Raw genomic sequence first — 27,506 nt, forward strand, 5'->3', positions numbered from 1 at the left:
TTTATGAAGTGTCATATAAAATAAATGAATATGTAATGAAAATAAATAAGTTACCTGTAAATCCATGAAAGTTGAATACAGCAGGATCGATGGTCACGCTTTTATTTACATTACATATAGATATGATACGATCATAAACGTTGTGCGTTTTCTTCACCTTCTTCCGGTAAACAAGCAGACGAAACGTCACGTCTTTGCAGCGCTATTGTGACGTATTTATTCTATGTCACGAAGGTCCCTTTTCGCTTGACGCAACTCATATATATATAATTAAATATATTTGGTGAATTTATTTCAATTTATTTAAGAACAAATCAATTAAAAGGTACCCATTTACGTCGAGTTTTTAGATCACAAAAAATTAACTTCATGTTGACAGCCCGGACAATTTTCTGGGTCCGTGCAACATTCTTTTTTTTTTAATATGAAAAGGATATATATGTTTCATCCCTTTTTTAGCCATAATATAATTATTTCTAAACATACGTTATTTCTATCAACGACTCAGGTAACGATATCCACAGAGTAACACAGTGGCCACTGAGTTACACGGGCGGACACGGTGCGTTTTCTTGAATTTTCCAATACACATACACGGTGTCACACCGTGTACATGGTGCGACACAGACCGTTTTCCACTGTGTTTTTTACAAATTACTATACTATTGCAGAAGGGGTTCATAATATTATGGCCACGAAATTTTGAACCCCTTCTTCACTAACAATGAAAAATAAAGGGGGGTCCAAAATATCGCGGCCATAAAATATTGAACCTGAGGTTCATTATTTTATGGGGGGGTTCAATATATCACAGCGATATTTTGAACCGCGGGTTCAATATATCGCGGGGTTCAAAATATTATATGACAGCTGGAACAAAATGATTTCGTAACAACATTGATAACACCATAGTAAACAACTTTTCTATCAACAGCTGTAGCAAAATATTAACCATTTTTGATTTATAAAGGGAAAACTTTTAAGGGCTCTAGGCCCCTAATTTAAAGGGCCAGCCCTTTTTCCATGGTGTAAAGACTGAAAGCCCTTGATATTTGGTTATAACAATGATGACCATTTTTATTTTTTATTGTAGAAATATCTTTCTCAACTAATTTTTCACATCTTGTGTCATCATGACATCATATTTTTTGTGTATGGAGGACTAATTGCACCATAAATAAAATTAAGTAAATTTTTACAGTTCATAAATACAAACAGGTGGCTTCTTAAAGGTTGGGCTCTGTAATTTTTTATTACCTTTGTTTCTAATTTTCAATCTGAACAGGTCAACAAATATTACAATGATAAATACATTATATTGAATTGCAAATACAATGCAAGATTTTCAACTAATCTTGTCATTTTCATGGTTGCATAAATCATAAATGATTTTCATAAAGTGAGTGAAAACCCCTATAAAGCTTATAAAATATTTTTTTCAGTAAACAACGAAAAGTCCATATCTCAGAGTTGCCATTAAAAGCGGAGGTAATTGAAATGGAGGCCTCTGAAGGGGATAAAGGAGAGGTTATAATTGAAAGCTACAACCATACAAAGACTCCAGGAAGGTTGTTCCGTGCAATGGTTTCAGCATATTTACCATCTGTTTTATTTACTGCTCTTCTTAAGCTGATTTATGATGTGATGCAGTTCATAAGTCCATTACTTTTAAAGTAAGTTTTTATACCTGCAATATCTAAAGAAAGTTTTTAGTTATCTTGTTCTGTCTGTCTGTCAGCTGACACTTAGCTCACCTGGACCCAAGGTTCAAGTGAGCTTTTCCGATCACCTTTTGTCCATCGTCTGTGCGTCCATCCGTCTGTCTGTAAACTTTTTACATTTTTTACTTCTTATCTAGTATCACGTGTCCAATCAAATTGGTAATCTTCAAGTACCAATGATGTTTAAAGTATATAAAACAAAGACAGTACTCATCCGATTTCTTGGTTCTTGGTAAAGCTGAAAAATTTGAGTCTAGTATTTTAATATAGTAGTGTAGAAGTGCTAACAAATTAAAGAGGTGACATATACATTGTTACATTTTGTTTAATAAGGTATGATTGTGCGTTGAAATTCTTCTATTTAAAATCATGTTTAGACAAGAAAATAGATTGAATTGTATGCATTAGCTTCGCTTCTTTTACAATTATAACTTCTGTATTTTCAACCAACGATCTAACAATTAAAATTCATTTGACTTTAGCTAATCATCGTATACGATTACAAACATACAAACTATGACAATAGTTGATGGTAATTTTGCATTTATTGGCTCAGAGTTTTATGAAAAGAAAAATAGCCATTGTTCTTCTCTTCACAACCTTACATTATGTGCATTCGATAAAATCATAATTATGTCTAATTACCGTAATATATCGTGTATAATACGCACTCGTGTATAATACGCACCCCCCAAAGTTGACCAAAAAATGGCGAAAAAACAGCTGGTCCTATGTATAACACGCACCCAAAAAATGACGAAATCAAGGGCCGCCATTTCCCCCCAAAATATCAATGTTTCATGATTATTTTATAATCCATGCGTAATTTCTTTAATTATAGCACAGCGATGAAAATCGACGGCCACCATTTTTCCAAATAACTATCGATGTTTAATGATGATTTTATAACCCAAGCGCAATTACTGCAATTTTGTGATCGGAACATGGCCCAAGCGAAATTAGAGTCAAAGGTCTTACAATTTTACGGCATGATTTACATGGGCGGTATCAAATCTTCGTAAAGAGTTTCTTATACAACAGCGGAGAAATTGAAGATCATCATACGTAGAGAAGAACGGCAACCGAACTTAGTGCTTAAAAGTAATAATGTTTGCAGATATAAACCAAAAAAACATGATAAGAAATTATTTAATTAATTAAATATAGTCAAACTCATTGATTGTTGTTAAATAAACATTGTGAAGAAAGGTATGTATGTCGTATATATATCGTCATTATTGAGTTGTACAAATGATCGATGTATTTTTAGCAGTGTCTATGTAAAGCAATAACGTTTATCTGCATAACTGGAAAAGAAGTAATCAAGTTTAATAAAATCAGAATAATCGCTAATCTTCATTTACTTGAAAACACCATGTGAAGTCCGACACAAGACAGGTGCATGCTTCTGACACCGGAAACTGTTAAACAAACATTGACCACGCGCCGAGTCAACAGGTGGCTGCTTACGTAATGGCGAATACACTGGCGATATTTTAACTTGTTTGATGCAAGAAATAGTGTTGAGAGAGGATCAATATTTCAATACATGGAAATAAAACTAAGAATAAGGTATTTTCTGATGCAGTAAATTTAGTATACACTGATACAACTTGCATAACACGCTATTTCGGCAGTCACTACTCCCGTCGTATCAAGAATCGCCGCTTGAAAAAATGGGGTAAAATTTTAGTCTTATGTACAACACGCACCCCCCACTTTTGATCAAATTTTGGCTGAAAAAAAGTGCGTGTTATACACGTGACATTACGGTAGTATTTATATGTTCTAATGATGAGTAAATAAGATAGTCTTGTCAATCAATGCATTTTTATGCCCCCCTTCGAAGAAGGGAGGGCATATTGCTTTGCTGCTGTCTGTTGGTCTGTCGGTCGGTCTGTCGGTCCACCAACAGTTTCCGTTCATTTTCTTCGCAGAGGATAAATATATTAAAATGAAATTTGGTATACAGGTTTATCATGATAATATCTAGGTCAAGTTTGATATTGGGTACGATCGAGCCATTTTCAACAGAGTTATGGCTCTTGGACATAGAAAAATTCTAGTTTTTTGCAATTTCCGCTCATTTTCTTCGCAGAGGATGGACATATTGAAATGAAATTTGGTATACAGGTTTATCATGATAATATCTAGGTCAAGTTCAATATTGGATACAATCGAGCCATTTTCGAAAGAGTTATGGCCCTTGGACATAGAAAAATTCTAGTTTTTTGCAGTTTTCGCTCATTTTCTTCGCAGAGGATGAACATATTAAAAAGAAATTTGGTATATAGGTTTATCATGATAATATCTAGGTCAAGTTCGATATTGGGTATGATAGAGCAATTTTCGACAGAGTTATGGCCCTTGGACTTAGAAAAATTCGAGTTATTTAAGTTAACGTTCATTTTCTTTGTGGATGTTTCCAAGGGAGGGGGACATAAGTGTTTCACAAACATCTCTTGTTATTTTTTGGTTCTCGGATGTAAGAAAATGTTGACGACGGGCTAACGTTATATTGAAAATAAAAGGTTTAGTGAAATCTTTTAAGTCTTTAAAGTTGTTTTGCAAAAAATTGGCTGAAAACACATATTGATTATTTTATATGAATTGATTCAACTTTATCTCTTCTGTTATTGTGTTAAGTAAAATAAAGTTCCTCTAAATCATTTAAAAGTTTGAGTCATAGTTCTGAAATGCTTACTCTGATTAGTATATGCAATTTACTATATATTTCATTGAAATGGCGTTGCTTGATTTTATTAGTGACACCGTGTTTGAAACACAAGAACATTATAACCACGCAGACGAATCTCAAATAAATTTTAGAAGTAAATTTTTTAAACCTATGGATCACGTGTACAAATTTTCAGGGTAGGTTTTCTTGCAAGCAGTAAACCCGCGAGCTACCTCAGATAAAAGTAGGTGTACTAAGTTAGTACACCTACTTTTATTTAAGCACCCCCAGATCCTTGGCGATACATGCAGTTTGGATGAATTACAGGAGGAATTTCTGGACTATCAGCTAACCCCAAAAGAAGAGCTATTACCTGCTGACTTAGGAGCTGACAAATTCTGGAGCCAGATGGCCAAAGTTATGGAACCATATAGTAGCAAATGCAGATTTGGACTACTGGATAAATTAGCTTTAGCTTGTTGTGTGATACTTGTCAGCAATGCTGATCCAGAGATTATCTTTTCCATGCTGAAGAAAATTCAAACAGATATGAGATCAGATTAAACATTGACACCATGTGTTCCTTAATTTGTTCTGAACAAAATCAAGATGTTTGTCGTTTTGAATACAAACCTAATGGCCGAAAAACAAGCTGTAGTTACATAACTGCAGTCTATGAGTGCAAGTAAAGATGTTTAATCTGTGTTTGGTTATTTTTTAAAAGTACTATCACTGGTTTTCTAACGTTGAAATGTTGTGAAATGTCATTACGTGAAATCTCCCCCTTAGTCAAGTTGGCTGGGGGGAGATTCGCCCACATAGCAAAATTGAAAGCTAGGTTAACAGGTATGAATTTGTAAATATTCAATATATCCAAACAAGCTAACAGATATAAAACAAGAAAAGGTGTATTTCTTTAAGTAATCAACAAATGTAAAACTTTCATCAAGTGTGCTTAAAATTCAGGTCCATGGTAAAAGAATCTGCAACCAGGAAACATATGTTCTCTTCCTTTAGACAATGACCTACAATAAATATGATAGTACATGTATTAGATAATATCCTGCGCAAGTGGAGGAAATAAGGGTTTACATATTACCGTAAAGTATTGTGTATAATACGCACTCGTGTGTTATACACACCCCCCAAAGTTGACTAAAAATGGTGAAAAAACAGCAGGTTCTTTGTATACCATTTGTTACGAAATTGGGTCGAACGGTTTTATATGTATCACTTACAGCTCCCATGATTATCCATTAATCGTTGTTTATTATTATCATGCTTGAATGAGTTGTCATTTGTTCATCCCATATCAATTGTTCATATGCATACTTTGTATCTTTTTTAAGATATTGTCATTTAAATGCATGTTTTATCATCGGGTCCGAATGGCCTCGATCGTCCATTGTATGTTTGCAATCATTTATCACGTTTTATCATTGAACATACGTATGTCTTTGCTTGTATCATTGTTATAGTATAAACGCTACTTGTACTTATCGTATTTTATAGATTTGACCCTATATTTTAGTAGAAATAACTCATATTCTATCCAAGAACTTCACCGCTTGCACTTTCCTCGGTCTGTTTATTCTGAAAATGTGGTAGGGTCGTTTCGGTTCAGCTATTGGCTTATTGAGGTTACCTAGGAGTACGTAAGGGTATATATCTATATCTATCAATATATCAAAAAAGGGGAACAGTATGCGTTTTGTACATTTTGTCATACCGATTTCTCACTAAGCCTTGGGGGGAAAACACAGAGACACGGAGAAACACAGGGACTCATACAAGCGCAGATTTCAACAGTCATCTTTGAAAAAATACAGACAAGTTTCAGATCTGAACTATCAAATGACACTATATCTTCAATTTTGGCCACCAAGTTAAATACCGTATTTTTCGGGGCATAGGCCGGTATTTTTTTCCTCCGATGAGCGAGCCCCGGCCTATCCCCCGGGATCGGCTATTCTTAGACTCAAAGTTAAAAAAAATTAACAGTAAAATATAAAATCCACTGTTTTTATCCGTTGTACTGTTGTAGCAATTTATTATGAGGGTTGTTTTTTTTTCATCCGTTTGAACTATTGTTCGATAGTTGTCCCGTTGATAATTTTTGTAATGACATCGTGAGTAATAAAGTGTACAGTACTGTACAAGGTATTTCTTTACAATCCCAATCAAAAGAATTTTTTTCCCACGTTCGTGTATGAACCCTGGAAACTATTATTGCGTAGTAAAAAAGAAAACGAAACCGGGTAGAATGTAATATGACGGAATTTTGGTGAATTCTTCATGTCTGCATTCGTAGGAATCACTGGTCTTGGGTGTAGAATAAATCAAATGCTATGTGTTTTTACAATTAATTTTCTGTTGGATGAAATAACGGTATTCTGGTGTCGTGTGTATATACAAAGGTGTGAAACCCGTGACTAAAACACAGCCTGGGGGCACGTAGCCTAGTGTACACCGTTACACTTCATTGCATTAACTGTGTTTTTAACATTACAACTTCTCTGCATAACGACAAGTCACTATTTAATTAATTAATGGAAAGAACACAAATTAAATATTTTATGTTTGGTATTTCGTTTTCTCATTCATAGCGATTACGGGGGATAACTCTATTTGAATATGAAACCACGTGTTGAGCTAATGGACGCCATACCCCGTATTTACAAGTAGCTTTCAAAGTATAACTTGATTAAATGAGATTTAGCAATAAGGTATTAATAAAATATAAAAGGTTTGGTAAAATATTATACTTAGTTCTACCAGACAGAACCACGGAGGTTGGTGTTGCAATTAAATTTACACTATGTAAAATTACGATTCACAACGATACACCGACGAATACCGAAGAGACCAAACAACCACAAAACGCAGATTAATTTTTAAAAATTGCTTGAAATATATATGTTAAGCAAATTTAATAACTTTAATTACTCTTTTGACTTTCTACATCGATATTCTGAAAGTATATACTTAATACGGTGACTTTCTTAATCAGCGGTCATACTTTCACTATAGTAATCATCGATTGAAAATCGGCTTATCCCCCAATTAGGCTAGTCTAAGGATTTTTCTTGAATTTTGTCTAAAAATTAGCAATTCGGCCTATGCCCCACATCGACATATGCCCCGAAAAATACGGTAATAATAAAAGTTGTTTTGAATCAATTCCAGAAAAGACCACTCTAAGAAAAGCAAAGCTAGCTACAAAATCCTACACCATTGAACACAAATAAATCTTTCTTTGCATGTGATAATAGTGTTATTGTTTCATTTATTGCATTCCTTCATAGTATTCCTTATTGTAGCTATTAGCTTCACATGAAAATTGAAACCGCCGCGCACCGCGCGCAATGCTACCGCTTTTGAGTTCAAAATCTACCTATTTTTCATCACTGGAGGTTAACATGTATGCAATAGCCCTTTGTAAATTGTTGAGAAAAAGGTCGTTCCCCAACTTGGATAGGTGGGTACCGTCACTATGAAAAAGTTGGGTATGACTGATTTAAATTTGAGGATGCTTGATGTAGTCCCCTCCCAGGCTCACCATGGTTTTAATTGCTTGGCGGTCAACTCGGGTTGGGGTTTGGTTCATGGCCCTTGAGTTTGTTGAGTAGCGCCATGTTATCCTTGGGAGGGTAGAGGACCACACAAATTTGGTTTTTGGGAATAATGTTTTACATTGAGACAGAATGTCATGTACCATGGGCAAAAGCCAGTCAAGACGAGTTTTGCCAACATTATTGGCTCCACGATGAATGACAATAATGTGAGGAGGACTTTGCAATTTGAGGCCTTTGAGGTACTTGAGTTTAGGGACAAGGTCCAAAAGTTTCATGCCACTGTACCCCTGCCACCATATGTTGGCATTTGGAATGGATATGTTGGTTCCTCCGATTCTTTGTGAAGATGCTTTTGTAGCTTGTTTGATAATTGAAGATCCCAAAATCTCCACATTAATTGGATCTGCAACCACTTTGATTAAATTGGTTTAGGAATGCAAAAAATTTTGTTAAAATAATGACAGATACAAATAGCCAATTAAAATGAAGATCTTAAGGATGGGAACATGATAACTGTGGGAACATGATAACTGATTGCCAACAGGCGGTTGTTAAAGCTGCTTGGTCCGATTTTATATCAAATTTTATGCACGCTCTTAAACGATGGCTATGCTTAGTATATGTATAATAATAGACATTGCAGTAGTTTTACCCGTCAATTATGCCAAATTTCAATGAAGAAGAATACGTACAAAAGTTGCTAACAAAACAAACGACATTAAAAGGTACCGCGTTATTTCGCCTCATGTTAAATTTCACCCCTGACGACGAGACGGGTATGGTTGTATTACGAATTTGACACCACTTTAAATAAAGGTCGAAATGATCAGACAAATTGCAAATAAACATGTGTACGTTTGGTTCGCTAATATTTCAAAAGTCTGCTTTCTTTACAATCTATGCATAGCATGCGGGTTGAATAACCCCAATCATTCGGGGGACGAAACCAAGCGGTTTCCTTTTCTAAACATTCCCGTGATGCATTTTGGTTTGTTTTTTCGTTTGCCCAAAGAGAAATTATTTTTATTTACTTTCAATATTTCTAACTTTGAAAGGAGACTGATTCTGCTGGTGTAAATAGGAGAAAGTTCATAACTTTCTAGGATAAATGATTTGTATGGAAAAAAAAATTGATACTGTAATTACAAAAAAATCGGACCAAGCAGCTTTAATTGAGTGAAGGGGAATGCTGAATATGCATTACCTAATGTAAGACCTATAGGCTTGTGAATCTAGGCTTGTATGGCTTGTTCTGATAGGCCCTGCTGTGCCAGAATGGTAGCTGCCCCTATCCTGAATGAATGAGATTTGTAGTACTTGCTGTTGATTCCCAAAACTTGTAGGGCTTTTGCCAGTACTGATGAGAACTGATAGCGGGTTAGAGGTTGGCCAGAGTAGTGGCAAAACAGGGGGCCTGTAACATTTGGGCGAACTTGTAGATAGTTGTTCATTTTTTTGATCGTACAAAATTGGGTGTCAGTTGCATTGATGCGCAAGGGGGTTCCTTTGCCTAGTTGATTGGTTTTGGAGTATTTGATAAGCAGATTGATAATAGAGTGACCAACCATTCAACGAATGTAGAAAATGTTTCAAAAATTTTACGAGAAATTGAGCAGCCAAAGGGCAACATTTTATCGAAATAGTAAGCACCCCCAAAGAAAAGTCCTAGCAGTTCAAAATCCCCAGGGTATATGGGTATTAGCATAAAAGCGCTTTTTATTTCCTCTTTTGCTAACAAGGCCCCCCTTCCCAATTTGCTAATGGTATTTACGACTTTGTCGAAGGAATTAAGTGTAGGTTACTGTTGCATTTTTAGGGTCTATGTATGTATTTATGCGAGACGACGGTGGGTAAGATAAATGTGTTATCATTCTCCAACCGCCGCCGCTTTGGGAACTAAACCAATTGGCGAGACATGAATGTTGGGCATAGGTGGTTGTAGGAAGGGGCCGGCCATGCGGCCCTCATCCACCTCCTTAGAGATTTTTGTTTGCAAAATATCTGGATATTGATTGGCTGATATTAAGTTGTGAGAAAAAATAATAAGTCTGGGTCCTTCGTACATCAATTTAAATCCTTCCTTAAAACGATACGAGTATCTAAAGTTTGTGTGGCTTGCCTATCTGGGTAATGTTGTAAATACTGTGAAATGGACTTTATGAGGATTGGGGTGCTTCCCAGAGACCAAATTAAGGCAATTATTCTTTGGGGTGTCGAGAGAATATGGCTGTGGGGTTTTTATTGTATTGGTAGGGGGGTTGACCTTGGTTTTGTGTGTTGAAGCGAAATGGCCTGTTAACTTTGGCTGCTTGTGTAGGTGTACCCGAAGAGCAGGTGTTAGAGGATTGTGCATTATTGCACCTAAGGCATCTGTGTACATATTGGCAGTTTGGTCTGGTGCATGCACCTTTGAAGTTGAAGTCAAAGCATTTGTCGCTGTTACCCTTTTGTTTGAGGTGTTGGTTGTATGTGTGGGTCTGGGGTGCAGTGGGTGTCATGTAAATCATCCATAACTCAGGATCAACTACACCCCAATCTGTGTTTTGGTTAATGGAGGCCCTAATGTGGTACTGTTTGTCATATGTGAGCCAGCCCTGTGATCTCTGGCTTCCTAGCCTAATGTCATGCATGTACTTTAAGAATTGTTGTATTTTTACTAGATGTGCTGCAGTGAAAATGCTCATGAAGACAATGAATGCATCTGTTCAACGATCAATGTTTTGAATTTTGTGCTGAGGTTTAGGTTGGGCAATTAATTGGCCGGTTGCATCTATTGCAAGAGTGGAGGAAACATGAGATTTGTTTGGGTCCCTAACGAGCAATGTCCCCAAGTTAATGTATTTACCAGATATGATCTAATCCCTAGTGCTAGGGTCAACATAGTATCCCAGCGAAAATTGTGTAGACCCTACAGGTAAGGGCAGGATTGTGTGGTTTGAGTCAAGAGGAACCAGAGTTAAATTACCTGTGGGCATAGTTGGTCCAGTGACTGGTATTGTGCAAACACTGGTTGTGGGCGCCTGTGGCGCTGACTGTTCAACTGGGCTTGTAAGTGCCTGTGGGGTTGCCGCCTGCACTACTGTCAGCTGGGCCGCATCCCTAGCTGCGGCGTGAAGTCAGGGTCGCCTGGACGTCCGCTCAATGGGGGCTGGCCTTGCCTTAGTCTTGGGCATAGTTTGCGTTGATGGTATTACAATAAACATATAAAAAAATTGTTAATATAGCATTGAATCATGATTTTTTGAAGTATACACTCTCATAACTGCAGCGGTGTGTGCATACAAATTGAGTAACGCGCATTAGCGCGTTATGAAAATTTGTATGCACACACCGCTGCAGTTATGAGAGTGTATACTTCAAAAAATCATGATTTAATGCTTATATTTACATTTTTTTACTTCTTGCCTTGTCTGCAAATGTGATTCATACCTTAAAATTCCTATCTTATCCTAAGGGTAAGTTAATATTAATGGAAGAGCCACAGTAACAGCCACAAGCGTGAACTTTGATTTTCGCTTGTGACTTTGCAGTTTACAGCGTTCACCGTCTGTGACGTCATAATAAAACTCGTCAATTTGACCTTTGACTACTTGTTGCATTTAGAGGCATTTGAAGATCACAGAATTTAATGAAAAAACACAGTAGAATGTAAATATATTATTGTAAATGAAAAAGTGTCTAATTAAACAAGTAAATAAACGGTACTGACATGTAATCAAAAAGAAGCGTGGCCCGATAGCCCACGTTGTAACAATGAATATGGCGTGTGTGAAGGTCACAGTAAAACAAGTTTGGGTAAAAGACAACAATCCGATAAGATTAACTGCCATCTGCAAATCCCAACAACGAATAATAATTTAAAGTACCGTAATCCGGTGAATATAATACGCAGTAGTGTACAATACGCACCCCCCACTTTGGGTCTGAAAGTGGTGGAAAAAAGCTTGTTGGGATGTATAATACGCATCAAAAAAATTGACCAAACGGTAATCCTGAGAATCAACAAAGCAGTTATACTTTGTATGCACGCTTGAAATACACTACCGGAAATAATTAAAACACAATATTTTTTTAGATACTGATTAATTATAACTAATATATCGCGGTAATATCTTTATTTCATAATCATGTTTTGAATAGACCTAGTATTAAATATTCTACCGTAAATAAAATCAACTTCTTTTAACAAGCGTTATATAATTGTGTAGTGAAAAACAGACGGTGTACAGGTATGAAGATAACGGACCTAATTAAATTCTTAAATAATTCCGATCAAAGTGATCAATTAAAGACCTGGAACATAATAAAATATGTGCACAAATAGTTGTGTTGTGTATAGTACACTTATAGCCTAAGGGGAGTGTAAGAGATACCCAAGGTGTCAAGCGTTAGCGGTAGGGGAGCACAACAATGGCTTCTATTACAGGAATAGGTTATAGAATTATTTAATCTCATAATTATTTGCAATAAATCAATTAGCATTACATGAAAATGGTTAAAAATGAGCCACATGATGTGTAAGCTGTTTTCAAAGAGCACGTGGCCATCCAATCCTGCATTCTATTAATAACAGCAGTAATGGTGGCGTACATGGAGATAAAGAATAGACAGATCAAATTAATTTTTAAAGGCCATTTGAAAACAGTTTATTATTAACAGACTTGAAGTATACGTTTTCTTTAATTACATGCTATAATAATGGTTTCCTAAGGGTTAAATAATAATATATATGTGGCAATGAAGTAATGTTACGATGTACAGCGGGGTATCGGTCTTGTCTGTGAACAGCATAGGTAATACTGTAGTACGATATCCCGTGCTTCACCTAGGGAAAAATATGTCCAAATCCTATAGGGATGTATAATACGCACCCCTTTCTCATGGTAAAAAATGGTTGGAAAAAAGTGCGTATTATATTCACCGGATTACGGTAAGCGTATGCAAAGAGATGTATAAACTTTGAATGTTATTTTTAAGAAATTGTTAGGCAAATAATGATAATTTATCAGAGAAAATTTTAACCTCTGCTTGATGATGTGAAGATTGAAAAGGAGGACATGACGTAATATAAAAAAGTACTTAGTAAAAAAGCTATTTTGGAACTCAGCATGCACAACCTAGATAAATCCGGAATGAGCATGGAAGGTATACTAAGATAAATGCGCATATTCTGAGACTGCGCTTTAATATGTGCTATTATTTAAAGTGTTTTTAGTCAAAGTAGTTAGCCATTTGTTGCTTAGGTGAGCGATGTGGCCCATGAGCCTCTTGTTATAAACACATCATCACATGGCATCCATATAGTACTAGTGTGAAGGTAACATTGCACAGTAAAATTGAAACCAAATTCGAATAAAACATATTATTGCGGTAATTTGTCCAGGGAATATTTCTAACAGATATTAAAGTACCGTATTTTTTGAAAAATAGGTCGATACTGTTTATTGGGCAAAGAAACCCGTTAAAGCAAAAAAATTAAAAAAGTATAAATAGGTAGACTTCGAAGAATTGGTCGAAAAAATACCGCTAGTTTGAATGAAAACATGGTTTAAACCAATAGCGTAATCATATAATAGCCTTTAATCTTATTTCACAGTTTTAAACAAAATGGAAATAAAATGCATTTCTTAAAAACATAGAAAGAAAATGTCTGAAATTGCATCAAATTTTCAAACCAATTTATTCAGTATGGCGGAATTAATTCTTAAGAGCGTTTTTTTTATTACTTCCCTGCCATGTGTACAAACTGGTGTTAACCGGGTATAGTAACCTAGCCTGGAGTCATTAAAACGGTAGCACATGCAACCCTGTGTTTCTGTGTGACTTTTTACTGTGTATATACACACAAGTCAACCTCTGATCTTATCGAAGCCTGAGCATGGGCATGAGCAGCACGTGCCGAGAGTTCAACTGCGTATATACAGTAGGCGCTACCCAGACTGATTTCGGAGACACCTGGCTTAGATTTCATCGAGAGTTTTATTTTGGTTAATCAGAAAAAAACTTAATAATAAATGTATTCTATTATAAGAACGAATCGTTTTTTTTTTTTTTATTTCTACCAGGCGATATCCCCTAATATATCGACCTAATTTCCGAAAAATACGTTACTTATTACTTAATGTCATATAAATGGCTTAAATAAAGTACATGTATATCCTTAAAGCTACTAGAAGTCATCTTTAAGCCACCTTAAATGCTTAGGAATGCAGTTTTTCACCTAATGTACATTGATTTCTTTTATTTCCAGGCTGTTGATTCAATTCATTGAAGATAAAACAGAATACAGTTGGCGGGGAATGTTCTATTCTGTGCTGATGTTTATTTTGGCTATGATTCAGTCATTGATATTGCATCAATATTTCCAAGGTTGTCAGTTACTTGGAATGAGAATCCGCACATCAGTAACCTGCCTTATATACAGAAAAGTATGTTTTTTCTTGAGCTCACCTATGCAAAAGGATCAATATTTGTCTGTTGTCTGTCATTGTTGTAAAAATTTTACATTTTCATCTTCTCCAAAACTTGGCACAAATTTGGTTGACACTGGATATTGAGATTCAAGTTTGTTCAATTGAAGGGGCACCCCCTCTGTAAAGGGTAGATGATTTAGAATTATTGAAATTTGGTGGCATTTAAAAAAGAATCTTCTAACCAAAAACCAATCGGCAAGAAAAACTGTTACTTGTGTGAAAGCATTCTCAAGTAGTGTATGTTCTATTTTTAGTTCACCTGAGCTGAAAGCTCAAGTCAGCTATTCTGATCACATTTTGTCTGCCGTCCATCTTTCTGTCTGTCTATAAACTTATCACATTTTCAACATCTTCTCAAGAACCACTGGGCCAATTTCAACCAAACTTAGCAGAAAGCATCCTTAGGCAAGTAGATTCGAAGTTGTGAAAATAAAGGCGAACACCCTTTTACAAGGGGAGATAATTAGGAATTATTAAAAATTTCTGAGAAATTTTCAAAAATCTTCTTCTCAAGAACCATTAGGCCAGGAAATCTGAAACTCATGTGAAAGCATCATTAGGTAATGTAGATTAAAAGTTATGAAAATCATGACCCCCGGGGGTAGTGTGGGTGGACAATGGGGTCAAAATTTTACATAGGAATATATAGAGTAAATCTTTAAAAAAAAATTCTCAGAAACAAATCTGCCAGGAAAGCTGAAAATTTGTGGAAGCGTTGTCAGGTAAGGTAGTGTAGATTAAATGTTGAGAAAATCATGATCCATGGGGATAGATTGGGGCCACAATGGCATCCGAATTTTTACATTGGAATGTATAGAGTAAATCATAAAAAATCTTCTCAGAAACCATTTGGCCAGGAAAGCTGAAACTTGTGTGGAAGCATTCTCAGGTAGTGTAAATTCAAAGTTGTGAAAATCATGACCCCCGGGGGTAGGGTGGGTCCACAATTTGGGTTGAATTTTTACATAGAAATATATACAGCAAATCTTTAAAAAATTTCTTCCCAGGAACAATTTGACCAGGAAAGCTGAGACTAATGTGGAAGCATCCTCAGGTAGTGTAGATTCAAAGTTGTGAAAATCATGGTAAGGTGGGGCCACAATAGGTGGGTCAAATTTTTACATAGAAATATAATTTATAAAGAAAATTCTTTAGAAATACCAATCTGCCAGGAAAGTTGAAACTTTTGTGAAACATCGTCAGGTAGTGAAGATTTAAGTTTGTTCAAATCGTGATCCCTGGGGATAGGATGGGGTCAAAAAGGGGAGGGGGGATTTTTACCTAGTAATATATAGAGAAAAATCTTAAAATCTTTTTCTAAAAAAACATTTGCCTAGAAATGCTTAAACTTTAGTGGAAGCAACTGCAGATAGTGTAGATTCAAATTCGAAAAAATCAAAATCTTGAAGAGGAGTAGGGTGGGGCCACATTGATTATCCAGTTGTACAAAGGAAAACATTTTAATTATTCGTAAAAACTGAAATGTTAACATGTATATATGGTTTTACTTATATGCAAGCAGTTTTACATGTTGCTGATTCTTTAAAATTGTTAAGACTTTGGCCCCTGGATGATTCTTGGGCCCCACAAGGGGTTCAGAGTTTGATGTACCGTAGGTTTATATCCCATATATAAACAATTGTTTAGGATCTTTTTGAGAACTGCAATGATCAACATGTGATATGACTAAAATCATCCTGTTAGAAATAGGACTTGATTATAAACATAAGAATATTCAGATGGGGAATGGAATTTATTTATACAGGATCTACATTTATTATACAATATTTTCCAGATATTTTGTAGAGTTTGGTATTGCCAGTGAAAACCATTTTGTGATATATTGCAATACAGAGGGTTTTGAAAAATTATCAGATTAACCAATTATTAAATTAAGCAATTTAGTGTTTTTGTTGGTTTTTGATTTTGGTATAGAATAATATATACCTTGTTTCAAGACATACTGGTAATTTATCAATGAGAATTTTTAAAGATATAATCTGTATGTCAATAGTTTGAAATGCAATAATTTATCTTGCATTAGCAATAAAATAGCATTTTAGTCTTTATTTTGTTTGTAAATGTTCAAAAGAAAATGTTTTTCTTTGCTATTACGATGGTTTCAAAGTGGCCACTATTTTGACAGCAAGTAATAAGAGGAAATGGCTAATTGTCTGAACGGTCCCTCTTTTCACCTGGACAATTTATTAAGGTCATCCGTTTTCAACTGAAGACCTTATAGTTTTTGTACTGTTTCTTATTAAGGACGTTGTTTACTCAGGGTTTGAGTTCTCAAATCCGGATTGTTGAAAAGTTCAATTTCCTGAGTAAAATTTATTTTAAATACAAAAAGTATTTATGAAATGAATTATTATTGACATAACAATCGATATTTTTACTAAATTATGGAATTAGGCTCTTACAAAGTTTGACTTTTACCAAAACAGAAGAAATTGGGACTAATTAAATTTTTCAGATTTTGTTTTTAGCTCACCTGAGCTGAAAGCTCAAGTGAGCTATTCTGATCACATTTTGTCCGTCGTCCGCCTGTCTGTCTGTAAACTTTTCACATTTTGAACTTCTCTAAAACCACTGGGCCAATTTTAAACAAATTTGGCACAAAGCTTCCCTATAGAAAGGCGATTATAAATTGCAGAAATGAAAGACCAATTTTTATTTAAAACAGAGAAAACCCCGTAACTGTAGAAAAAAGGGGGTGCATTTTAAAAAATCTTCTTCTCATTGACAAGAACTACTGAGTCAAATTCAATGTAATTTTGCATAAATAATCCTTATGGAAAGGAAAATATAAATTACAAAAATTATCGGCGAATTCTGTATCAAATTTGAGTAATTTACGAAAATAAAAATAGAGATAATCGCGGTCAATTAGTTTATAATTCTCAATGAGCCTCAGTCCTCTATCTGAGGATATCAGATTGATATCTTACAAATTTCCTCTATCAGTTTTCAAATTACTACCCATTTTTGATTCAATATAACAAAAAACTGAATGATGTTAAAATATTTATAGTATTAAACTAAGTATATTGACCTTTGTCTGCTGGCATAAAATTTATATAAGGTCAATGATCAAAATTTTGAGATATGGTGTATTTTATCATTTTTAAACATTTTTAGGTCACCTGAGTCACTCAGGTGACCTATTGCAATTGGTCTTCGTCCGTCGTCGTGCGTTAACACTTTTACATTTTAACTTCTTCTTGAAAACTACCAGGCCAATAGTTACCATTTTTGGTGTGAAGCATCTCTATGGTAAAAAGAATCTAAATTGTGAAATTTATGGCTCTACCACCCCTGGGGTGCCACGGGCGGGGTCAAATATGCAAAAAAAGCAAATTTTCGAAAATCTTCTTCTCTACTCCCACGCATGTGAGGAAAAAACTGGTTGCATGGTTATGATGTCCATGAGGCCCTCTACCAAAATTGTGAAATTTATGGCCCCTGGGTCAGGGGTTCTGAGGCTCTAGGGTGAGGCCAATATTGCCAAATAGTAAAAATGTATTAAATCTTAGAAAATCTTCTTCTCTACCATCATATATATTTGTTAAAAACTAAATGAATGATTATGATGTCCATGAAGCCCTCAACCTAAATTGTGAAATTCATGACCCTTTCATCAGGGGTTCAGGCTCTAGGGTGGGGCCAAGATGGCCATATAGTAAAAATGTATTAAATCTTAGAAAATCTTCTTCTCTACTATCATATATATTTGTTAAAAACTAAATGCATGATTATGATGTCCAAGAGGCCCTCTATCAAAATTGTAAAATTCATGACCCATGGGTGGGGGGGGGGGGGGCAATATAGTGTTAATGCATATAATGTTTAAAAATCTTCTTCTCTATTCTCACACATCTGTATAAAAAAAACCTGACTAATAATTATGTTTACCAGGAAGTCCTCTACTGAAATTTTAATTTTTCATGTCCCCTGGAGAATGGGTTTTGACTTTGGGGCAGGTGCAAAATGGATGTATAGATGTTAATGCATATAACATTAAAAAATTATCTTCTTTACTCCCACACACCTGAAAGGAAAACTGAATTCATGATTTTGTAGACCAGATCTTTTAGTTTTTCACCAAAATTATAGGTTTCACAGTCCTTTTTAATTAAATGTGGTCGTCATTACAAATTTATAATTTTTCTACTCCAGTATGAAACCTAATTAATTAGATGCATATATGAGACTCCATGACAAGTTTGTGTATGGGATATATGCTACTCAGGTGACCGTTAAGGCCAGTTGGCCTCTTGTTCAATATTTTTGTAGTGTGTGCCATACGATTATCTAAACGAAAAAGCAAGATAAAACCAACAGAAAATATGCAAAATTATGTCGACTAACAAATAAAATCTTAACTTTAAATATTATAGTACTACAAACAAGAGGCCCATGGGGCCACATCGCTCACCTGAGCAACAATGGCTTTATATGGGTGTACAAAGGATACTGTGCCATAATTGGGCCTTCGGTAGAAAAAAAAAACCCCATAAAATAAACTGTATCCAAATTTTACACTTATTTTCCTACACTTAATCTTTGACATTGTACCCTTATGAAATACCAGTTTTACCGAAAATAAGATCCTATGCAAGATATAAAACTAAATTTTTGGTAGGGGTACACCGTGAACTCCAATTCCCTTTTTAGCTCACTGAGACGAAGTCAGGGGGAGCTTATGCTATACCCTCGGCGTCGGCGTCCGGACCTGGTTAAAGTTTTTGTTGCAGGTCTTATATCTAAGCTATTACTTGTCCTATCTTCACCAAACTTGCATGGATGATGCATCTGGACCTACTTATTAACTTGAAAGACTTGGATGCTGAATCTGAGTCTTACATTTCAGATGCTGGAGGAGGTTAAGGTGTTGGACTAGGTTAAAAATTTTGTTGCAAGTGCCCTTTGATAGCAATATCTAAGTTACTGCAGGTCCGTACTTCACCAAACTTGCATGGATGGTGTGTCTTATGATACTGATGCACCAGACAGGCTTGAGTGCTGAATCTGAGCTATAGGTTTCGGATGCTGGAGGAGGTTAAGGTTTTTGGGGCAGGTTAAAGTTTTTGTTGCAGGTGCCCTTTGATAGCAATATCTAAGTTAGTGCTGGTCCGTACTTCATTAAACTTGCATTGATGGTGTGTCTTATGATACTGATGCACCAGACAGGCTTGAATGCTGAATCTGAGCCATAGGTTTCAGATGCTGGAGGAGGTTAAGGTTTTTGGAACAGGTCACATGTTTAATAGATAATAGTACTATTTCAAACTTGCATAGTTAATTAAACTGTAATATGAATGAATCACAGAGGAAGCTTCAGATGCAGATCTTGATCTCCATTATCAAGGATGCTAAAAATATATCTTAGTTATTACAGGTCCTAACTTCACCAAACTTGAATGGATGGTGTGTCTTATGATACAGATGCACCAGACAGGCTTGGATGTTGAATCTGAGCCATAGGTTGCGGATGCTGGAGCAGGTTAAGGTTTTAATTGCTAGTGCCCTCTGAAGATGATATCTTAGTTATTACTGGTCTGAACTTCACCAAACTTGCTAGAGATGCGTCTTATGTATACTGATGCACCTGACAGACTTGAATGCTGAATCTGAGCCATAGGTTTCGGATGCTGGATGAGGTTTAGTTTTTTTGGAACAGGTCACATGTTTTATAGATGATAGCTTGCATAGTTGATTTAACTATGTTGTAAATGAAATGCAGAGGTTGCTTCAGATGCAGAGCCTGATCTCCATTATCAAGGATGCTAAAGAAATCTCCTACCTCACTCAAACCTGCTCGAAAGATAGATGTGTTTGTTGATAAATGATATAACATGATTCCTATGATATAGTATTGTATGGTATGAAACAATATTGTTTAATATGATACAATATAATATCATATGTAATATTATAAAAAGTTATATAATACGATATGATATTGTATCAATTTTTTTGATATTTTATGTTATGATATTGTAACATGATATTGTTATGTATAGTATTGTATATTATGATACAATATTGTATAATATTATATTGTATTATTAATTTATGATTTTTATCACATGATTTTATTACATATTAAGATAATGCAAAATAAAATATTGTATCCTATGATACAATATTGTATATTCTATAATATTGTATCATACGATATTGTATAATATGATATTAGTTTCTGTTATATAGAATTATATCACATGAAATTGTATAATATGATACTGTGATATAATATAATATCGTATCATACGATATTGTATAATATGATATTGGTTTATAATATGATATATTATCACATCACATGAAATTGTATTATATGATATTGTAAAATATATTATTGTATCATTTGATACAATATGTATAATATAATGTTGTATTATATATTTTACTTTATCACATAATATTGTATCATTTGATACCATACAATGTTGTATAGAATTATATTGTATCATATGATACAATATCATATTATGTTTCACAAATGATACAGTATCATACAATATAATACTATATTATACAATATAATATCATATGTTTCAATGTTATGATGTATTATGTAATATGATATTGTAATATAATACTATATTGTTTTATATATTATGATATTGTATTATATGATCAAATACAATAACGTACAACACAAAACAATGTCATGTCATACGTTACAATATCATATCTCATCATTGTTTATTATGGTATTTTATTGTATTATATGATTTATGTTGTAAATATGATAGGATGCAATATTAAAATTTATATTATTGTATTGATTAACATATGAACATATGATTATCATACAATTTTTTAACAGATGATATACGATATTGTGTCAAAACAGAATCCATGAATATCCAAGATCATAAAGTATGATTTTCATTTAATATGATAAAGGTGGTCTCTCATAAGGGTGATGTCTGGTCTCGGTGAGCTTTGTAATCTGTGATTACCTATGTTTTTAGCTGACCTGAGCCAAAGGCTCAAGTGAGCTTTTCTGATTACAATTTGTCTGTTGTCTGTCGTGGTTGTCCTTGTTGTTGTAAACTTTTCACATTTTCATCTTCTTCTCAAGAACCACTAGGCAGATTTAAACCAAATTTGGCACAAAGCACCACTAGGTGAAGGGGATTCAAGTTTGTTCAAATGAAGGGCCACGCCCTCTTTAAAGGGGAGATAATTGAGATTTATTGAAAATTTGTTATTTGGTATTTTTAAAAAATCTTCTTCTCAAAAACTATTCGGCCTGAAAAGCTTAAACTTGTGTGGAGGCATCATTAGGTAGTGTAGATTCAAGTTTGTTCAAATCATGGTCCCCGGGGGTAGGGTGGGGCCACAATAGGGGGATCATGTTTTACATAGGAATATATAGAGAAAATCTTTAAAAATCTTCTTCTCAAAAACTATTCGGCCAGAAAAGCTCAAATTAAAATGGAAACATCCTCAGGTAGTGTAGATTCAAGTTTGTTCAAATCATAGTTCCCGGGGGTAGGGTGGGGCCACAATAGGGGGATCAAGTTTTACATAGGAATATATAGAGAAAATCTTTAAAAATCTTCTACTCAAGAACTATTAGGCCAGGAAAGCTCAAATTTGAGTGGAAGCATCCTCAGATAGTGTAGATTCAAGTTTGTTCAAATCATGGTCCCCGGGGGTAGGGTGGGGCCACAATTGTGGGATAAATTTTTATATAGGAATATATAGAGAAAATCTTTTTAAAAAATTCTTTTAAAAACTATTTGGCCAAGAAAGCTCAAATTGGCGTGTAACCTTCTTCAGGAAGTGTATTTTCAAGTTTGTTCAAATCATGGTCCCTGGAGGTAGGGCAAGGCCACAATGGGGGATGAATTTTTATATATAGAGAAAATCTTTTAAAGTCTTCTTCTCAAAACTATTAGGCCAGGAAAGCCCAAATTTGAGTTGAAGCATCCCCAGATCATATAGATTCAAGTATGCGTAGTGGACAATGCACTCGCTTGTCACCGCTGCGACCCGAGTTCGATCCCAGTGATCGACAGTGATGGTATGTGATAGGGTATGGTGGTCGCCCGCTTGGACACGTGGGTTCTCTCCGGGTTCTCCGGCTTCTTCCCACACCAATGCCCCCCTCGCGCTAACATCCGTGCCATTGAGAGATATTAATATAAGTTGCTTAGAACTTGCTTATCAATCGTTGTGAAATAAAGTTTAGTTTTTTTTATAGATTCAAGTTTGTTTAAATAATAGTCCAGGGGTAGGGTGAGGCCACAATGGGGGATGAATTTTTACTTAGGAATATCTAGAGAAAATCTTTAAAAATCTTCTTTTTAAAGACTATTTGGCCAGAAAAGCTTAAACTTGTGTAGAGGCATCCTCGGGTAGTGTAAATTCAAGTTTGCAAAATCACAGTCCCTAGTGGTAGGGCGGGACCGTGATGGCGGTTTGAATTTTTACATAGGAATATAAAGAGAAATTTTTTTAAAAATATTCTGGGAAAGTTTTGCAGGTTATGCAGATTTAAGTTTTATGAAACCATGATTCCCTTGAGAAAAGTGGGGCCACGAAATGGGGGGGGGGGGGGGGTATATAGGAATAGAGAAAAATCTTCTTACAGGTACAACAACAAAAGGGGCTTGGTATTTACCAAAAAATAAGAGGTGGATAAAAATTTGCAGATTTTCAATTTTTTCGTAGCAAGATCTGCTGTACTCAGTTGTCAAGATATTTTGATACTGTAATGCTAATTTGATCAGAATTAAGGCAATTGTTGCTCAGGTGAGCGATGTGGCCCCTGGGCCTCTTGTTTGGTTCTGCCCCCTCACTTTTTAAAACGATCAAATTATATATGAGAAAATGCATATATATAGGTACATATTCATCTTCAACTACATTATGCTAGCTAAATATTGTATTTTATTTTTAAAAGATTTCTACACATGAAAGAAGAAAATTTTACCTCAAGGTGCTCAAATTAGGAACATTCAAAAATTTGATTGGTCTTTCACATTATAAACGATTGTTGCTTACCAGCATGAAATTGTGTGACGTTTTATAACCTTACTCAATTGATCGATGAATACACTCGAATGAAAATGTTATCATGTGAAAATGTTATCATGTGATATATCTTTTTTTGGCAAATTCAGATATAGCAGTATTCAATTTTTTTTTCCTTTTTTGCTTGTCAAGATTTCTGATAAGGTCTAGCCCCCCCCCCCCAAAAAAAAAAACTTAATGCTTTGTATCTTAATGTCAGTACCATTCATAAACTGTATTTCGTTTATTAAGGAGTTAAGCAATTTTTATTATTTTCACAATTAAGAAAACCTCAATCATAGTGTAAAATTTTTATGGATTTTTCTTAAATTTTCAAAAAATATTCAATGGCCATTAACTTAAAAAGTAGGTCATTGACCTACTTTTTTGAAAGTGAAGAATAACTCTACCATGTAAGGTCTATAACACACAAAAGTTGGTTTTTCATTATCATCCGTGGATTTTTTTTTTCATTCTGAGTAAACGTCATCCTTAAGGTCTTCTGTTTCCAGCGGAAGACCTTATTGTTTTCGTACTGTTTATTAAGGAAGGAGTCTTCTCGTTATCAAACATACCTCTTATAATAAGAAATTCATGACACAGTCAAACGGATCATATTACCAAATTATTCTATCAGTTTAATCAAATTTGACCTTTTTGTTTTTGCATCAGGTCAAGGTCACTACCTCTTTCCTCAGCGTAAAGGATGATAAAAATCAGTGTAGCTCTTTGTAGTTCTGTAGGCATTTGTTTAAGATTTTAAGATTCTATTCGTCAATGAAATGATAGAATTTCAGAATATCTATCAGCTTATACTACTAAATTGGACTAAATATTTAAACTAAAATTGATTTTGCTTAGCCTGCATTTCCTCTAATTTTCTAAAATTTTGAAGAAATTTTGATTATTTTTTTATGTTTTCAATAATGAAATATTTCTGATTATTATGTATAATAAAGACTTTATATAAAGATATAAATTGACAGAAAAGCTAATATATTGACCATTTTGTTAATAAGAGAGAAAAACTGATTTTAGTGATTTTTTCACAAAATCAATGTATAGAATGGGCGCTTTAAAAAGCTTATTAAAATCTAATTTGATAGGCAAATCATATTTTAAAAACATATTCTGAAACCCAAGTATCATATCATTACATGTAGTTCACATTACTAAAAAAATCCAACATTAATGTTATTGTTTTAAAAATGCTAAAACCGACACGTAAATCTGCAGCAATTGTGAATTGCGAAACATGTGATATTTTTCTATGCCAATAGTGTGCCAAAAATATAGTCCTTGTTAGATTCTAAACATTGATTACTTTTTCTATGTAAAGTTGTATGATAATAAAAAAGAAAGAAAAATATACTATCGTATCGTGCGTGTATACTGTTCTATCATGTGTTAATCCTATTGTGCGTTAATCCTATCAGGCCCCAGGAGAATTATGGCCTCACAAGAAGGTTCAGAGTTTGATGTAGGTTTATATCCTATAATTATATAAACTATTGTAAAGGATCTTTTTGAGAACTGCAATACTCAGCATATGATATGACTATAAAATCATCCTGTTAGAAAAGGGACTAATGATTATAAACATAAGAATATCCAGGGGGGAAAATGTATTTTATTTATACAGGATCTACATGTATTATTGTACATTTTCCAGATAGTTTGTATTATGACTCCATTAAGCTGATTTTATCATACGTATTGTTCCTCAGGTGAGCGATGTGGCCCATGGGCCTCTTGTTTTAATAAACTTGAGAGGGACCATCGTCATATTTTAGAATTTAAAATTTTTATGTGTAGACCGGTTAATCAGACATCAGATTGTTTACATGAACCTGCGCAAAATCTGATGCACTAACAACATAATTATAATTGTAAAATACTATTCATTATGTTTGTACATGTAATTCGGTACCATCTCTACTTAATGGTTGATTAATATAACATGTTTTATTAGCTCACCTGAGCTGAAAGCTCAAGTGAGCTTTTCTGATCACATTTTGTCTGTCGTTCGTCTGTTTGTCTGTAAACTTTTCATATTTTCAACATCTTCTCAAGAACTACTGGGCCAATTTCAACCAAACTTGGCACAAATCATCCTTAGGCAAAGGGGATTCAAAGTTGTGAAAATTAAGGGCCACATTTTTTTTCAAGGGGAGATAATTAGAAATTAATGAAAAGTTTTGAGAAATTTTCAAAAATCTTCTTCTCAAGAACCATTAAGCCAAGAAAGCTGAAACTTGTGTGGAAGCATCCTCAGGTATTGTAGATAAAAAGTTGTGAAAATCATGACCTCCAGAGGTAGGGTGGGGCCACAATGGGGGGTCAAAGTTTTACATACGAATATTTAGAGTAAATCTTTAAAAATATTCTTCTCAGAAACTAATCAGCCAGGAAAGCTGAAACTTGTGTGGAAGCATCCTCAGGTAGTGTAGATTCAAAGTTGTGAAAATCATGACCTCCAGAGGTAGGGTGGGGCCACAATGGGGGATCAAGTTTTACATAGGAATATATAGAGTAAATCTTTAAAAACCTTCTCAGAAACTAATCAGCCAGATGATTCTTTATAATTGTTAAGACTTTGGCTCCAGGAGAATTCTTCAGCCTCACAAGAAAGTACAGAGTTTGATGTAGCTTTATATCCCATATATAAACAATTGGTAAGGATCTTTTTGAGAACTGCAATACTCAACATGTGATATGACTATAAAATCATCCTGTTAAAAAAGGGACTAATGATTATAAACATAAGAATATCCAGGAGGGGGGGGGGGATGGATTTTATTTATACAGGATATACATGTATTATTGTACATTGTTCAGATAGTTTGTATTATTACTCCATTAAGCTGATTTTATCATACCTATTGTTCCTCAGGTGAGCGATGTGGCCCATGGGCCTCTTGTTAAGAAGCTCAGCAATTTCAATCTAAACGGAGATTATTATCGCTGCTAGAAATAGATATGTTAGTGTTAAATCTAGGATTTGAAAAGGGCATGTTAAATAATGGTAAAAAGGGCACTTCTCTCCGGGGAAAATAATTATAAAACCTTGAAAGGGGCATCCTTTTCTATGGTAATATTATAAATCATCAATCCTTGAAACAAGCGTATTATAAGGAAAATTTTGCATCATAAAACTCATAAGTGTGACCTCGAGATCTGTAATGAAACAAGATAATTGAACAATAAATGATTTGCTTTTGCATTCACATAAGTCTTATTCAATATTGTATTTTCTGAATCAATCTTTTTTTTCTTTCTTAAATTGATTCACATTTATTTTTATCCCTTAGAACAGTCATGGCATTGGTCTAACTAGTTTTAAAGTAATTCAAAAATGCATTAAAAATTCTTTATTTCATATAGGCTTTATGTAATATGTGAACTTAAACACATCTGTATCCAGTAATGAATCATAGGACATGTATAATGTAGACAGTATTATCTTTTGAGAAGTGGACAGGAATAGCATTGATGTAGGCTATGCCTGTCCACTTCTCAGTCAAGAGAATATGTAGACAACTGATGGCAAAATTATTAAACCCTTTTTACCACAGAAATTTGGATATTTAAATTGTTGTTTTAAGCTTTTTTAAAATCAATTTGCATTAAAATCTGCATAACAATCTTTATTGTGAATTAAGTTTCTGCATCCTTCAAGGAAAAAGTAATGTTTTTTGGGAAACAGAGAAAATTCTGGTAAATCAGACGATTGTTTAAAAGCTTAAAAAAGAATAAGAAAACTTCACATCTACATTTTTATTCAAATGTTTCGTTAGTCAAAACATGGTTTTAGGTGCCTCAGTGTTAAAATTTCAAATTATCTTCATGAAATATATTCTTTTGTGTTAATTCAATTTATAGATAACCTTACGATGTCTCAATGATAAGCTATATAGCTTGTACAATTAGCCTACTAATTTCAAGGAGATAATTCAGTTGTTATTTATCAAATTATTGTACCAGTAATTAGATGTCAAATCACCCATTCATACAGGACAGCTGT

General features: G+C 34.4%; 1 protein-coding gene across 6 annotated transcripts in view; it reads left to right on the plus strand.

Moving 5' to 3' along the window:
- LOC128168234 (multidrug resistance-associated protein 1-like) overlaps positions 1 to 27,506 on the plus strand; it is a 404,229-nt gene that overhangs the window by 157,530 nt on the left and 219,193 nt on the right. For all 6 annotated transcript variants that reach the window (XM_052834423.1, XM_052834426.1, XM_052834422.1 and 3 more), the window contains 2 exons: positions 1,443 to 1,673; positions 14,224 to 14,401. In XM_052834423.1, the coding sequence (XP_052690383.1) occupies positions 1,443 to 1,673; positions 14,224 to 14,401 (409 nt within the window). The remainder of the gene's footprint in view (positions 1 to 1,442; positions 1,674 to 14,223; positions 14,402 to 27,506) is intronic.

This window comes from Crassostrea angulata, chromosome 10 (genome assembly GCF_025612915.1).
Source record: "Crassostrea angulata isolate pt1a10 chromosome 10, ASM2561291v2, whole genome shotgun sequence".
Classification (NCBI taxonomy): Eukaryota; Metazoa; Mollusca; class Bivalvia; order Ostreida; family Ostreidae; genus Magallana; species Magallana angulata.